At 42.7% G+C, this 14,505-nt stretch overlaps 2 protein-coding genes across 2 annotated transcripts; one reads left to right on the top strand and one right to left on the bottom strand.

Annotated features, from left to right (window-relative positions):
- Window positions 1–5: 5 nt before the first annotated feature.
- LOC114452191 (3-oxo-5-beta-steroid 4-dehydrogenase-like) lies at window positions 6–3,036 on the bottom strand. The gene is made up of 9 exons (XM_028431364.1): window positions 2,795–3,036; window positions 2,555–2,722; window positions 2,308–2,424; window positions 2,036–2,113; window positions 1,139–1,261; window positions 879–988; window positions 541–706; window positions 377–459; window positions 6–276 (listed from the first exon to the last, which is right to left on the bottom strand). The coding sequence occupies exons 1-9, from the start codon at window positions 2,885–2,887 to the stop codon at window positions 234–236; spliced, it is 981 nt and encodes a 326-aa protein (XP_028287165.1). The 5' UTR covers window positions 2,888–3,036; the 3' UTR covers window positions 6–233.
- Window positions 3,037–3,587: 551 nt separating this feature from the next.
- On the top strand, window positions 3,588–12,018 carry LOC114452134 (E3 ubiquitin-protein ligase TRIM33-like). Its single transcript, XM_028431271.1, has 18 exons — window positions 3,588–3,914; window positions 4,115–4,233; window positions 4,438–4,585; window positions 4,741–4,873; window positions 4,964–5,080; window positions 5,206–5,320; window positions 5,405–5,551; window positions 5,700–5,814; window positions 6,452–6,714; window positions 7,710–7,847; window positions 7,927–8,032; window positions 8,126–8,171; window positions 8,271–8,394; window positions 9,443–9,771; window positions 10,051–10,180; window positions 10,950–11,024; window positions 11,351–11,506; window positions 11,599–12,018. Exons 1-18 carry the CDS (start codon window positions 3,623–3,625, stop codon window positions 11,824–11,826), a joined length of 2,781 nt encoding a protein of 926 aa, XP_028287072.1. The 5' UTR covers window positions 3,588–3,622; the 3' UTR covers window positions 11,827–12,018.
- The last annotated feature ends 2,487 nt before the right edge of the window (window positions 12,019–14,505 follow it).

The following is a 14,505-nucleotide window of genomic DNA, read 5'->3' as shown; positions in this document are numbered from 1 at the left end:
TGATGTATTGTGTCTGAAACCTTTTATTTAATTGCATCACATGCTTCATGAGCCTGAAAGTTAGATGTTTTAAAACAACTTCCACAGTCTGCATCAGGGCAGCACTTCCACTTAGGTCTTCCCTAAACCTTCCTTTACTTCCTCTTTTCATTCATTGTTAGCTACAGCCCTCTAGTGTTTAATGTGAGAAAAAGTCTGAACAATAAAAATAAGATCAGAGAAATTTATAAAGCTCAATATTCATCATGAAAGGGGTACTCTGGATGGTCACTCCACCTGTATCAAAACAAAAATGTATTATTATTCAGCATTATGATCAGTATTTATTGAACTTTTATGAAAACACTGTTACAAAATTTGAAAAGCTCCTACTTACATGAGCAGCTCCACAAAGCGAATGTTTTTGTTCAGCGCCTCGACGGCTTTCATTTCTTCCTCAGTGAGTGAAAAATCAAATATCTGGACGAAATAAATAGTTCATATTTTATTGAAATAAGAGACATGACGCACATCCCGACAAAAATTCTTCTGGTAATATACCTGAAAGTTATGTTTGATCCTCTCGGGGCTGAAGCTCTTTGGAATCACCACAACTCCTCTCTGCACATTGAAGCGCAGAGCCACCTGGGCACTGCTCTTATTGTACTTCTTCCCAATGGATGTGAGAAGCTCATCCTCCAGCAGAGGAGGACATTTCACATTGACCCTAATCAGATAGGAAGTAGAGGAGGAGGGTCATTTACCTTAGCTTTCATAATTCATACTCTGCAAGTTGGAAGTTTGGACACAGCTTCTCATTCAATGATGGTGTGTCCAAACTTCTGGCTGCTAGTGTATAGCTAAATGTAGCCTATAGGTGCTAGTGGAATCCTACATACCAGGATGCATCTCTAGAGGAGCCAATTGGACAATAGCCAACAACCACGATGTCATTCTGACGACAATATTCGAGAAGTTTAGTTTGTGTGAAATATGGATGGCATTCAACCTACAGATATGTAAGAAGGAAACATCATTAGAAAGTAAACTCTAACCAGTGTTCTGTGCTCTTATTTCACAGATTTAGCTCACAGATTTATTTATTATCAATCTTCCATCATTTGCTTTCTGTGGTTCAAAAGAAACAAGCCTTGGTCACCTGGTTGGACACAGGCTTGTGCTTGAGGCCAGGTTTATTCAGGAGCAGCTCCAGCTGTCTGCGGTTGAAGTTGGAGACTCCCAGGGACTTAACCAGTCCTGCGTCTTTGCAAGCCTCCAAAGCCTGTGGAGATGAAAAGTTTTACATCCCTGAAGAGATGTCCAAGGCCAATATTATTCTTTGGATCTGTATTATGTACCACACAATAAAAGGTCTGTTAAATGTGCATGGACAGGAAGACCTATACAGTAAATAATAATTATAATAATATAAATTATAATGATCAATGGGTTGTCCAATAGCCGGAAGGTTGGTGGTTCGATCCCAACTCCTCCCTAAGTCAATGTTGTGTGTCCTTGGGCAAGACACTACACCCTAGCCTGTGGCGCGCCTTGCTAGTCATTGTATGACACTGCCTGGCAGCAGCCTTAAAACTATTTCCCTATAAAATAAAATGAAAGTACCCTGACCTAATCTTCAAACAACTTTTTTGATTGAGGAAAAAATGTTGCATCTTTTGCTTACTGCTGGGACATTTTGTGTGTTTTATCTTTTGCGTTATTAGGATATATATAGCATTATATATAGCATTAGAAAGAAACGTTCAATGTTCGGAATATTTATAATATACTTTTTTTTTTCAAATGATGACATCCGTGGCCCAAAAATGTTCCATCGCTCGGTACGCCAGATTGCCTGTCCATTCCTGATTATAATATGAATTCAAAGGCACTATTGATATCGAGCCTGTCCTAAAGGTCGTGTCTGTTCTACTAAATTTAGGGCAAATTGAAAGACATTCATATATGGCACAGATTCACGTGTATTTCTATTTTGTCTACTCTGATAGTAAACGTGTCTACAATGTGCTGCAGACGTTTTGTTGGGAGAACTTACCTCCCATGTTGCACAGAGGTCTGTGTGGTGGTAGAGATATTTTCCATTTTTGTCTTTTGGATAGAATTCCTTTCCAGGCTAAAAAAAATAAAAAATAAGCAACCAGAACAACTGATTGCATCTGCAAAACTTTAAACAAGAGTTAAACTAAACATGAGCCACATCTGTTATGCAGCTATTTCACAACTAAGTATATTGTTGGAAGATTTCTTCTGTTGTCCTCACTGAATAGCTGAGCTCACTAATGCAGTGCATGTAAACTGTATCCAAACCTTGAAGGCCATAGGGAGCTCAACAATGTAGAGGTCCACATAGTCCAGTTTCAAGGCTTTCAGTGTCCTCTCCAGGGCTGGTCGGACCAACTCTGGTGGATGGAAGGTGTTCCAGAGCTGAGACGGGAAAATCAATATGTAGTGAAGACGAGCAGCGCTTTATGTTTCAAAGTACAGAGTTGTAGACAAGTGCTCACACATTCACAGGTCATTGGAACAAATGGACACATTCCGGCATGTGTTGTACCTTTCCGCAGTAGAAGATGTCCTCTCTTCTAACAGTTCCATCAGCAATCTTCTCTCTAATAGCTTGACCCACCTCGTGTTCATTGAAATACACTAGTGCCCCATCAAAGTGCCTGTAGCCTACATCTATGGCCTGCTTCACACACTCGAGTGCCGTCCCTCTGGGAGTCTGTTGGGAATCCACAGAAAATCATTTGACTTGGTTGTGTCCTGGTTTGTGGTAATGTCTCCAAACACTCACCGTTCGAGGGTCCCCATAGGTGCCCAGTCCCAGGAGTGGAATATGATTCCCGTCACTGAGAGGAACGCTGTGGTTCTCTGCTGTCAGATTCATGTGTGTGCAACTGTGGATCACTGAACTGCTTACTCGTCTCTCTAAGTGTTAATACAGTTTGTAGCCTTGACCGTTGAGCCTTCAGGCTTTATCTCCTGCGCAAAGAGTGAGTGGCTTAACCAGTTCAACACTCTATTATGGTAAAGTGGATCAATGTTGTTTCATTCCATTAGTATGTATTATTTGTATTTCCAAATAATATTCCAATACTAGATGTAGGCTATAATTCTTATTCTTATTCTTTCACTATTCCTTTGCAGGAAAATAGCAATAGAGCAGTAGATTTAATAATATTGACAGTTTTTATAAAAAGCCTTTAAGAGCTGCGCCACAGTATGAAGACAGGTGTTTCCTCAGTGACGGATCAGGTAAACATTAGCTCCTGCTCGGTGGAGTTTGTCTCTCCTATCAGGACGGTGACCCCACCCCTCTCGTGCCGCAACCAGCGCGTTTGAGCAACATCTGCGGCACGCGAGCGTGCAAACACCCTAGCGCAGAGGAAGCGCGTCTCATCTGTGGTGCTACAGATTTATTCTCACAGACGCTGCGCTGTGGAAAATGCATCATATAAACATAACGATTATTTATGGTGAAGTGTGAAGTGAGGAGGAGGAGGAGGAGGAGGATGACGCGGCTGTGAGAGGATGCTCTTATGACTCTTTTGATCCAGCTCTGCTCACATGTGTGGGTACATCTCAGAGAAACAGAGCCTTGGAAGATAAAAGTACACCGACGATGGAGGGATGTGCAGGGAAGCAGGAGTCTGGGGATACAGCTGTCATCATCGTTGAGAACGAAGCAGAGAGCCTGCCAGTGCTGGAGGAGGAGGAGGAGGAGAAGAGGTCCGGTGCATCCGACCGTAATTACCTGGACACTTGCCCCGCTTGCCATCTCAACTTTCACAGCCGAGAGCCCAAACTTCTGCCGTGTCTGCACTCTTTCTGCAAGAAATGTCTACCCTCACCCTCGAGGAATTTGGCCATGACAGAGCCGCCGAACTGCCAGGTTGACGGCGCCACCAAACCACGTGAGTCACTGTGTTTACAAACAATGGCCGGGGATGATCGATTATCAATGATCACAATTTGTGCAGTGAAGAAAAAGCTTAATGCATTTTACGCACAGCTGTATGGACTGTTACTAAATGCAGGGGTCGTCAACACATCAGTGAGTATTACCATTGGTTTGGATTAATGTGTGTGTGTGTGTGTTCCTGTTTGATTGCAGTGAATGTGATCCGCTGTCCGGTGTGCAGGCAGGAGTGTATGGAGGTAGATGTGATGGATAACGTCTTTGTGAAGGACTCGGTGGAGGCTCCCAGCAGCACAGTGGAGAGGACGGTTCAGGTTGGTGACAAAATACATTACCATAGGGGGGCAGCCTTGTTACTAGTTTCTAGGGTAATGGCTGCAACATCTACTCCATGATTAGCAGGGTCAGCATACTGTAAGCCCTGGGGGGTTTGTACTGGGAACACAGTATGAAATCACACCTGGGCATTCAGTGTGTTATAGTGCAATGTGTTTGACCTCCTCTCATCTCACCTGTAGCTCTGTATGACCTGTGATGACAACACAGAGGCTGCTGGGTTTTGTGTTGACTGTGTGGAGTACCTGTGTGCCACCTGTGTGGAGGCCCATCAGAGAGTCAAATTTACCAAAGACCACACTATTAGGCAGAAGACAGAAGCATCACAAGGTATCATAACCTGTTTTCTGTGAAACACTTGTTCTGTTTCCATGGCAAAAGCAAGAGCTAAACATCCATACAGGGTGCAGCATAGTGCTGTAGTTTTGCATCCCTTTAAATAAACGATGCAAAAGATGAGCTTTTTGTTGATGTTTTTTATCCAGAGGTCCACGGTGTGTCGACTCAGAGACCGATGTTCTGTGACGTCCACAAACAAGAGCCACTCAAACTGTTCTGTGAGACCTGCGACCTACTTACCTGTCGCGACTGCCAACTCGTCAAGCACAAAGATCACAAGTAACATCACAATTTATGCTTCAGTGTGGCAAAAGAGATTTACTAATATTCCATTATGTGCATATTGACACTAACATGTTTTTGCTGTAGTTACCAGTTTCTTGAAGACGCCTATAAAAATCACAAACAGCACATGGAGAATTTGACCCAGCAGCTGAAAGATAAAAAGAAGCTGATTGAAGAGGTGTCGAACTCCATAACCAATGGGTGTGTGTTTTATTGGCTAACCGTGCAGTTGTTATAGGATGTCTTGATGTGTTTTGCAGAGCAGCGTGCCTCTTTTTTGACATGAGAGATCATTTGTGTGACAGTTGAACCGTTATGCTCTGCAGACTTCTTCTGGTTGAGCAGAACCGTACATCTGTTCATAATGAAATAAAGAAGTCCATCTGTAGTTTGATTCTGGAGATAAACAAGAAGGGAAAGATGCTACTTAATCAACTGGAGGTATGACCAACACAATTTAACCACATGCTGTAGCACTGTAGTTTCTTGTGGTGTGTCTATCAGAATAAAAACTCTTGTTTCCAGTCTGTAACAAAGGATCATGAGAGCGTCTTGCGAAAACAACAGGAGGACATTGGCTATCTGTCCGGACACCTGGATCATGTCATCAACTTCACCAAATGGGCCACAGCCAGGAATGGAGGCACAGCTCTCTTGTACTGTAAACGTTTGGTGAGGCCCGTGCAATCATCTGGTTTTCTCAGCTCTGCCCTGAAAGGCCAGTCAGGAGCCTTGGATGTGATGAAGTGGGAACATATGCTATTTGTAAAACACAAGTGTCCTCCCCTGAAAATTATTAATGATATCCCTTCTGTTGCAGATTCTGTTTCAAATTGGGAACCTCCTGCGGGCAAAATGCAGTGCCTCATTTGTACCGCAGAGCACTGTACGCTTCCAGTGCCGAGCCTCTTACTGGGCCTCAAATGTTGATCTGGGTAAGACAGAAAGAAATGAGCTAATGCAACGCACTGCAAATATAGATATTCATTCACACTGTTTTTGCACCTAAGAACACTCTCCTGCCAGGAGATTGTGGCTACACTTGCACAAATAGAGGAGTTATTAAACAAACATGAGGGATAACCAATTGTTGGAAGTGATATCACTTGGATGAAGAATGCTGAATTATGGGTAAAACTGCAGGATTCAGTGGGCACAGCTTAACAGCAGGACACAATGCTTGGCATTTACAGCAGCTGCAATTCATCTGCGCCTGAAATGTGAGATTCATCTAAATCAGTCAACAGATTGCAAGAAATGTTGGCAGGATTACTTTTATTCCAGACATTGTCTAGATCCAGTTGAGGGGATTCACTTGTCAGTTTACATCATTGTAAATTTAAGCCTATAGTTTTGGAACATTATAAGAAGCAATTTGATGCCTCCTTTCACATTCCACTTCTGATGGACATGTTTTCTATGTTTTACAGACTAACTATCATTTAAAAGAGATTACTTCAGATTAACTGAGATTAACAAAGGGCTGTGTATGTTGCTTCTTTCTGTATTTTTCTTGGTTTTTATCACCACTTGCTATGCTTGTCACGACTCTGTGTGTGTATGTCCCCTCAGGCTCTTTAGTGGTGGAGAGCGTACCAGGCCACCAGCTGGGCAGTTTTCAGGGTATCCCTCACCAGCTCCCTCACCCTTCACAAGGCCCCTCAGGCTCACCCCACAGCTTTGCCCTGGGAGCTCCCCACAGCACACTGGCCCAGCTCCAGATGCAAGTGGAGAAACTAAACCCGCAGGCCCACTGGCAGCCGCAGCCACCTCCTCCACCCTGGACATGGTACCAGAGTGTCCGTCTGCAGCGAAGTGTTCCAAGACCCGTGCAGGTTTGTAAACCTCAGGAGCTTCCACCTGACCATGTCAGCCCTACTGGCAGTTTACAGAAGCCTGGAGTTTCTCCCCAAGTTACTGTGCTTTACTGTGTTGAGTGCGCATGTGCCTGTTTTACTGACAAGCCCTCTTAACAAGCACAGACAGCAGATGGCATTGTCCTAAATAGAGCTGACAGCCTTCACATCTTGGGCAATTTATGTCTTTCCTTGTCAGGACAGATTTTAGTCTTGGATGAGCTTATGACTCAAAATCATAAAGTATATCATCTAAGTCTGTGGTGCTGTGGGGGCCAACATGTGACACGTGTGTGACAAAGGATCCGAAGTTCCACACGAGGGGCTTGATAACATCTTATCTTTCAAGTTGTTTAGTCTAGTTCCCGAGTGTTTTGGTTCCCGGCTATAAGGTACTGGATCATTCTCAGGACAATAGTGTTGTGTGACGTGTGCGCATACGTTGTGTCACAGGGATGTGAGCAAGCTGTTACAGCTGCATAAAAAGTGTTTTCACTAGAACTCGTGTATATTGTGCAAAGCTTGTTGTAATTTGTTTTCAGATTACAATCTTTAGTGCAATCTTTTTGGCTTTAGTTAGGAGGAATTCTTTCATTTAGTCTGCTTCTACTTTCACACACCCGCTCCACTGAGTGCGTTTCAGTAGAAGTTAGCATCTTGGGCATTCAGGCGTTGGTCCACAGCAACAATCATACAATCTACATTAAATGGTGACCACTGAGATCCTTATTCATCTTGTGGAAGAGGTAAACTCTCCTAGAGACATGCAGCCATGTCTTCATTGGTCTTCTTAGGCCATGCCATATTTGTTCCTCTTTTCTTGAAGCATCACCCACACAGCCAGGGGCCGTATAATAAAAGTGCACCTTTTCATCTCCGCCTCCATCAACACATGCAGAGACACACAGGAAATGTGGCATTAAAATGATAGCAGCCTGTTCTCCTGCTTTCAGTATTTTCCTTGTTCATTTTAGCAGTATCTGAGGGGGATGGGAAGCAGCTCCAGCTACCAAGCCAAATCGACAGATGTGTTTTCCTCCTCGCCTCTATATACACATGTAACACCACTGCCAATCACTGGTGGCATCAGGTCGCCTCAGTCACAACAGGCGGTAAGCCACGTCATTGTAGATTTCTTTCATTGCATGATATCTACTTTTTTTAGTAAATGGTACAATATGCTGTGTTTAGATTGAGCCCACATCTGTGAACAGGAGGAACGATTCAGCTGATCCTATTTATGTGGCAAAGCCAGGTTATCCTCGGAGCCTGCCGCCTTCTTTGGCAGTCAGAAATGGTATGTGGCCTGTTCTGTCAGTGTTTTTAGCAATATTTTAGCAGAATATATGTATGGAAATGTCAAGTAATATACCAAATGATGTCTCCTAAGTGCAAGGACAGCAGAATTTATCTGTATCCCAGGAGGAAAAACCAGGGTAGGCAGCTGTGCATACACACATTTATATAATCACAGATTCAGTATTCAGTGTATTTTTTTCATTTTAATTGTTTTTTTTTTACATTGTCTCCAATAGGACTGATTCCTGGAGAACTCCAGAAACACACCAGGCTGTGGTTTCTGGTGCCAAGAAGAGACGAAGGTCCTCTCCTGGGCCAGTCATTGTCATCAAAGATGAACCAGATGATGACAGCAGTTATGTATGTTTCTATTTTTTCTCAGTATGGTATGAGATCTGTATCATTTTAAAATAGAAGGTTCTTAAACGTGATATGATTGCAGCACCTGCACCCTATATTGCTGCAAGTAACAGCTGATGCAAGATCATGCACATCCATCAATCTTACGATGCAGTCTGTCAGAAATATTTCTCTATACTTAGGTTATGTTGGATGGCAGGTTTATATGTAAACCCTTGTCCTCCAAGAAATCCTGCTTCTGGGTGTATTCCTTGTAAAGGCCATACGTCTTTGGTAAATGTCTTTGGCACTCGCTGCTCAGTGTGATTACAAAATTAACATGTTAGCATGATGCAGAAAAAAAGTTAAAGTCAGGGCTCCATCACCCTGCTGTGATACCTTGCTTCATGCAGCTTTGTCTGAACCCTGTTTGTCAGAACAAGTTTAGAGTTCCACTGCAAGTACAGCTGGATCTCCCAGTAGAAATTCTCATGTCCTGTCAGCATGAGTTCCCCAAGGAAAAGTGACTTGTGAACACAGATGCATCCGAGCACAGATGGGGGAAGAGTGCGTCAGGTTGTGGAAGGAAAATGGCCCGAGTCTCCATCTTTCCACTTAAAATGTCTGGAGCTGCTCACTTTCCTGAAAGTGCTAAAACACTTTGCCATGCTGTTGAAAGACGAGCACGTCATGGTGAGGACAGACAATAAAACAACTGAAGCCTACAAGGGCCTGCACTTCATCAGAGCCATTTGCTTTTCCAGAATCAAGCCATAAACCTAATGTCACAGGGTGGTCCTCTACCAGGTGGGGACTGAATAGAACATTGACCTAATTTCAGCCATTCAGCCAACCAACTGAGGTGAAAAACGTTAGGCCATGAAGCAAACTGCCAACAGCCTAGTCAGATAATCTAAACTATTTTACAGCAAAAGTTAAGGGAAACGTGAAGGGTTGTTGTCCCCACAGTTGCAGAATTGTTGCTTATTAAGTCAGCATTCTGTTCTCCCTGTTAGCCCGGGGCTTCATGCAGTTACTGTTTTTCTTCTCTCTGTTCTTTGTATTTCAGGCACATGCCAATCAAAGAGCCAGCCTGCCTGACAGCACAGATGACCAACCCCAAATTAATTCACCATCTGAAGGGAACAGGGTCCCAACTCCACGCAGCCCTTCACAGCCTCCGAGCAGTCTGTGGGACGAGAGTAAGAGCAAAGCTTCCAGTCACACCCGTACAGTGGGAGAAGAACAGCAGGTAGAACTAGATCAAGCGCGGCTGGAAGGCTCTAATGAACTCTTGTGTGCTGTATGTCAGACTGGTGGAGAGCTGTTGTGTTGCCACAAGTGTCCCAGAGTTTTTCATCTTACGTGCCACGTTCCAACTCTCCTCAAATCTCCCAGGCAAGCTCTGTCAAAACTTATTTATTGCTAGTCTCATGAAAATGCCAGAACCCATGTCTTTTCATCTTGTGTGTGTTTATACAAGAATCAATGACTTGTGGTCCTGTGTGGAATGACAAATAGAAACCCTCCAGCTCTCAACAATCAGGCTGTTTTCTAGAAGTTATTTTCACATTTGGGAGGTGTGAGGTTTTCATCTGACAGCAGCATTAAGCACTTGTTGATATATGTTCCTGCTTACTGGCTTTTTCATTGAGTCTCTGGATTGTCTCTTCTCAGTGGGGAATGGTTTTGCTCTTTCTGCCGTGACCTGCTAGTGCCTGAGATGGAGTATGACTGCGAGTCTGATGCCAAAACCATCAAAAAGGAGACAGAGTTTGAAGGAGCATTTGCCCCTGTGGACAAACGAGTGAGTGCTTTATTTTGGAGAATTTTTGTACTAGTAGAAGTACAATAAGTGTGGTTAAATTATAACATAGTTGCAACACAAAAATACTCTCTATATGTACTATGTTTCGAAACAACTGCCTCCTGCTCCTTTATGCCTTGTTCTATCTGAAGCCTGGTTCAAGATGGGCTAGGCTGGCGTCCTCTACCTCCATGTTTATTGGTCTAAATTTAAATAAATTAAAGGTAGGGAAGGAGATTTTGAAAACTCAGTGAGTCTCAGCCAGATTTCAAAGTAAAGACACGCCCCTTTCTCTCGGAGCTCACCCCGAAGCCACGCCTCCAATCACATGGACGCACATCACCTGAAGACGAGCTGCGGTCTGTGACTTCGGCCATCATGCACGTAGCTCTCTGGTGCACAGAGCAGGAAGAGAGTGACAACCAGCCAATACTCCGCGCAGGGTCCACCCGGAGGATTGGCTGATGTTTTTATGTTTTATAGCTTCCACAGATGATTCATATTCTTCGTTTTAATGAGAAACTGCCGAACTAATCGGTTGCTATCGGATTGTAAAGAAGTTACACTAATTTGACGAAGAAATGATGAAATGAATGATGAAGTGCATCAGAATGAAATCTCCTACCCTACCTTTAAATAAATTAAAGAGCATAGACAGAGTATGAAATACTCTGTTCTTGTGTCTATGCTTAAAAAGTGCTCTTAAATTCTTTATTGGATAGAACCATCTTCTTGGTTGACCTTTGTTAACTGTATTCTTCCTCTGCAGAAGTGTGAGAGGCTGTTGTTGCACTTGTTTTGCAACAAGCTGGCTTCAAGCTTTCAAGAGACTTTATCTCCCTCGGTGAGTCTGGAAGCACAACTGAACAGGGAGCAAAAGTTCACAGGATTAGCGTCACATGGAGTTACTGTAATTTTAATTACGTGTAATATTTTTCAGTTTTCAGTACAGCACTATTTCTTATTTTTAATAAGTGCATATAGAGAATTATACAGACTACAGAATGAACGCTGCACATGCACATAATAAAACTCATTAAAGATCCATTACCTCCTGTGCACAGCGCTGACATGCAATACTTTATAAATACAATATATTAATCATTTTACTTCAACATCTGCCCATGAAGTTTTATTGTTTTATTATCCCTCCCTTTCTAAATACTGTAGGTATGTGTTAATGACAGGCTGACGATAAAGGGACCAATGAATCTTTCCACTGTAAAAAAACGTCTGGAGGCTAAACCAAGTCTGTGCTACCAGAGCTCTGCAGAGTTTGTGTCAGACATCAGGCTCATCCTCGGAAACTCTGCAGTCCTCAGTGAGGTAACTGTTTACAAAACGTCCTTTTACCAGCATCTTGTTTTTTCTCCACACCTGGTAACAAACTCTTTTACTTCCCCTTCCACCCTCGATAGGCGAACACTGAAATCACTGTAACATGTGGGGAACTTAAAGAGGTGTTTGAAGAACACCTGAAGCTCATATACCCAGAGAAGATCTTTCCAGAAATCAAACTGGAGATGACACCTGACTCTCAGCTCTCACCTCACAACAATGGGCCCCAGCTTGCAAAGCACCAGTGCACATTTCCAGACTCCCAGGATGCACCACGCTGCCCCGGTGGAGAGGAGGGCGTTGCCTGAAAGCACAAATCTTTCTAATGGCTTAGATATTTAACAAAACTGCCAGCACCGGATAATATGTGGTTTGTGTAACACTTTATTACAAACATTTGTGATAAACGATTGACGTCAGGCACCAAAAATGGTTTATATGCTCTTGTATTGCAAACATAGCACTAAATTATTTCTTGTAGCATTTCTGACAAAAACTTGATGATGCAGTAATATACATGCAGCATTTGTGTGTTTACAGGTATTTGCAGGGTAAAGCTACACAGGTGCTGCAAACACAGCTCTTGCTCTAAATGAATTGTCCATTTAGAATAGTAGGCTACAGAACATAGTTCATTGCCATGCTTAATCACAGTATGTGAAGGTCATCCGGATTATCAATCAAAACATTTAGCCATTCATTTACACGCATGTAATTAAACTTGCAGGTTTTAATAGGGTACCTTACAATAAAATTGCATCTTCATTAACAAGTAGTGTTGAGAAACAGTGAGTCTTCACCCTTCAGGCCCCACAGGGCAGCCCTCTCACTCTGCCTGGCTGTGTAAGTGGCCCTCTGCCGATTGACACAGACGTGGCAAGACAGGCTTTGTTGAGCTTCAAAGGAACTGTACTGCACCCCCCGCAACACAACAACAAGATTAACACGGTTTGAATGTGACCTCGGCCACTCTAATTTCCTCCACCTATGGTCAGCTCATGCTGCTGTTTCTCGTTAAAGCCCAAATGTAGATTAGGAGGTGGAGAGGAGAGGAGGGCCTGCTTCTCAGGGAAGTTTGCTATGCTGCAGCCAGCCAGGCTCGGTGCCTGGTAGTGGTCTGGCTCTCATTTTGGGCATTCTTCATCCCTTATATGGCGTGTTATCTCTATCCCTTTACACTACACTAGACAAAGATAAGATTAAAGACATCTCCTCTCTTTGTTGTTGCTGTGATATCTGCCATTGTGTTGCCACATTCTTAAGTGGAGGAACCAAAATGCACTGCCAGATACAATAGAGGCGCTAGTTCATGACGCTTTGCATCACTGTCCAGGGTTTGCTGTGTTTATACTTTTGAAAATTGTCTTTCCAATCTTTCAGGCACTGCACCTGCAGAAAACTTATTGAAGGTAGGTAATCCATCGCAATATAAAGCTTTACTTCATGTCAAGGCTGTACTGTGGTGAGGCAATATAAGTGCAGATTACACACAAACACAAACCTGCAAGAGAAAAATAAAAGCAGGCACAGTGTTTACTGTGATGGATTACCCACCCAAGCAAGTTCTCTGCAAGCTCATAGCCCACTACATACTACTACATACGATGTTTTTTCAAGTATGTTTCTATGAAAAACTGAATCCTGAATATAAAGACTGAAAAGATGCAGATAAATAAAGAAGACGCTCATTGTCTGGAAAGAAAAAACAACATTCACACATGGACTGTAATGAGCCGAAACATTCAAAAGATTAGTGTGGTCTGTTAAAACGTGCAGTTCAGACTGCAGAACTACACATTTAACGGAGCAGTTATCCATTTATAACTGTCATATTTTTGTGGGCTTTCCCGTGTGCCTGTGGTGTCCCGATATCAAGTCTTTGGTGATGTTTCTTGACTGGCTAGACTGGTGGTGGAGACATATGGCTCTGATTAGAAGATCATTTAACCTCTCTCTGTCACCGTGCCCAGAGTCAGTAGACTGATTGAATTTGCAGAGGGCCTTTAGCTGGTACAAAATGTTTATAATGCAGTCTAGCAATTATTTCTCCATGTCTTGCCAACTGTGGCAGACGTGTGTGTGTGAGTGTGTGAGTCTGTGGTTTGTTTATACCCAGACCCTTCTCACAGCTCATGATCACTTTGGCTGACAGTTAGAGTTACAAACGCTTTATGTCATTAACCTAAATAGAGAAATGTTAGTAGTAGGCCTTCATGGATACTACTGTGGAAATTCTATGTGTTACAGAAAATGAGACTAACCGGACACAATAAGATGCTGTAGGAAAGAAGAAATCCCTGCATCAGGTACCAATCTGTGCAATGAACCACAAGGATCTATGAAAGTGGACCACCTTCATGCCTAAACATACTCAAGAATATTGAGATTGGAGTGAACTACATGTCGTTTGGCTGCATCACAAACACGGTAAATAACTGGCAGATAGTAAAAATATAAATATGTTTTTTTTTATTTATTTACCATTATTTCCTCTGTTAACTGAGATATCCAAAAGGTTCCACTAGTGGCTTTTACAGCCTGGACATAGCCACAACACATTTCTAAAATACCCCCAAACCAGCTCCAGATGTTGAGTAATCATTACAATCATTAGTCAGACAGAAAATTCTACTCCTGCCATTGATGGCAAGACAATTTCCATGTGTGCATGCATACTTCATGGCACAGTAGCCTGAAGATACAAGCTTTAATGCAGGCTGTGCATAACAAAATATGACAGGCAAGACAGTATTTTAGGGCTTATACTGACATGCATGGCTCTTATATAATATTTAGGTGAATCTGTGTAAACATTGCTGTGATATATTACATTATAAGCTCACTATAGGTGTCATTATGCCTGGAAATAAATAGTTGCAGAATAATGTTTTGTTTTGTTTCACAATGTAAATGTGTTTATACTAACTGATTTAATCTGGAGTAATATATAAAGTAGGGGAAAGTGTTTTGATCAGCCATGAGTCGGT

This window comes from Parambassis ranga, chromosome 19 (assembly GCF_900634625.1).
Source record: "Parambassis ranga chromosome 19, fParRan2.1, whole genome shotgun sequence".
Taxonomy (NCBI): Eukaryota; Metazoa; Chordata; class Actinopteri; family Ambassidae; genus Parambassis; species Parambassis ranga.
This window is presented reverse-complemented; position numbering and strand designations above follow the sequence as displayed.

Excerpts from the sequence above, each read along its gene's own strand:
- LOC114452191 (XM_028431364.1), bottom strand. The coding sequence starts at position 2,887 with ATGAATCTGACAGCAGAGAACCACAGCGTTCCTCTCAGTGACGGGAAT. Across the intron at positions 989-1,138 it reads ACAAGCCTGTGTCCAACCAG|GTTGAATGCCATCCATATTT; the intron begins GTGACCAAGGCT and ends ACATATCTGTAG. Across the intron at positions 707-878 it reads TCCTCTAGAGATGCATCCTG|GGTCAATGTGAAATGTCCTC; the intron begins GTATGTAGGATT and ends CTATCTGATTAG.
- LOC114452134 (XM_028431271.1), top strand. The coding sequence starts at position 3,623 with ATGGAGGGATGTGCAGGGAAGCAGGAGTCTGGGGATACAGCTGTCATC. Across the intron at positions 3,915-4,114 it reads TGACGGCGCCACCAAACCAC|TGAATGTGATCCGCTGTCCG; the intron begins GTGAGTCACTGT and ends GTTTGATTGCAG. Across the intron at positions 11,507-11,598 it reads ACTCTGCAGTCCTCAGTGAG|GCGAACACTGAAATCACTGT; the intron begins GTAACTGTTTAC and ends CACCCTCGATAG.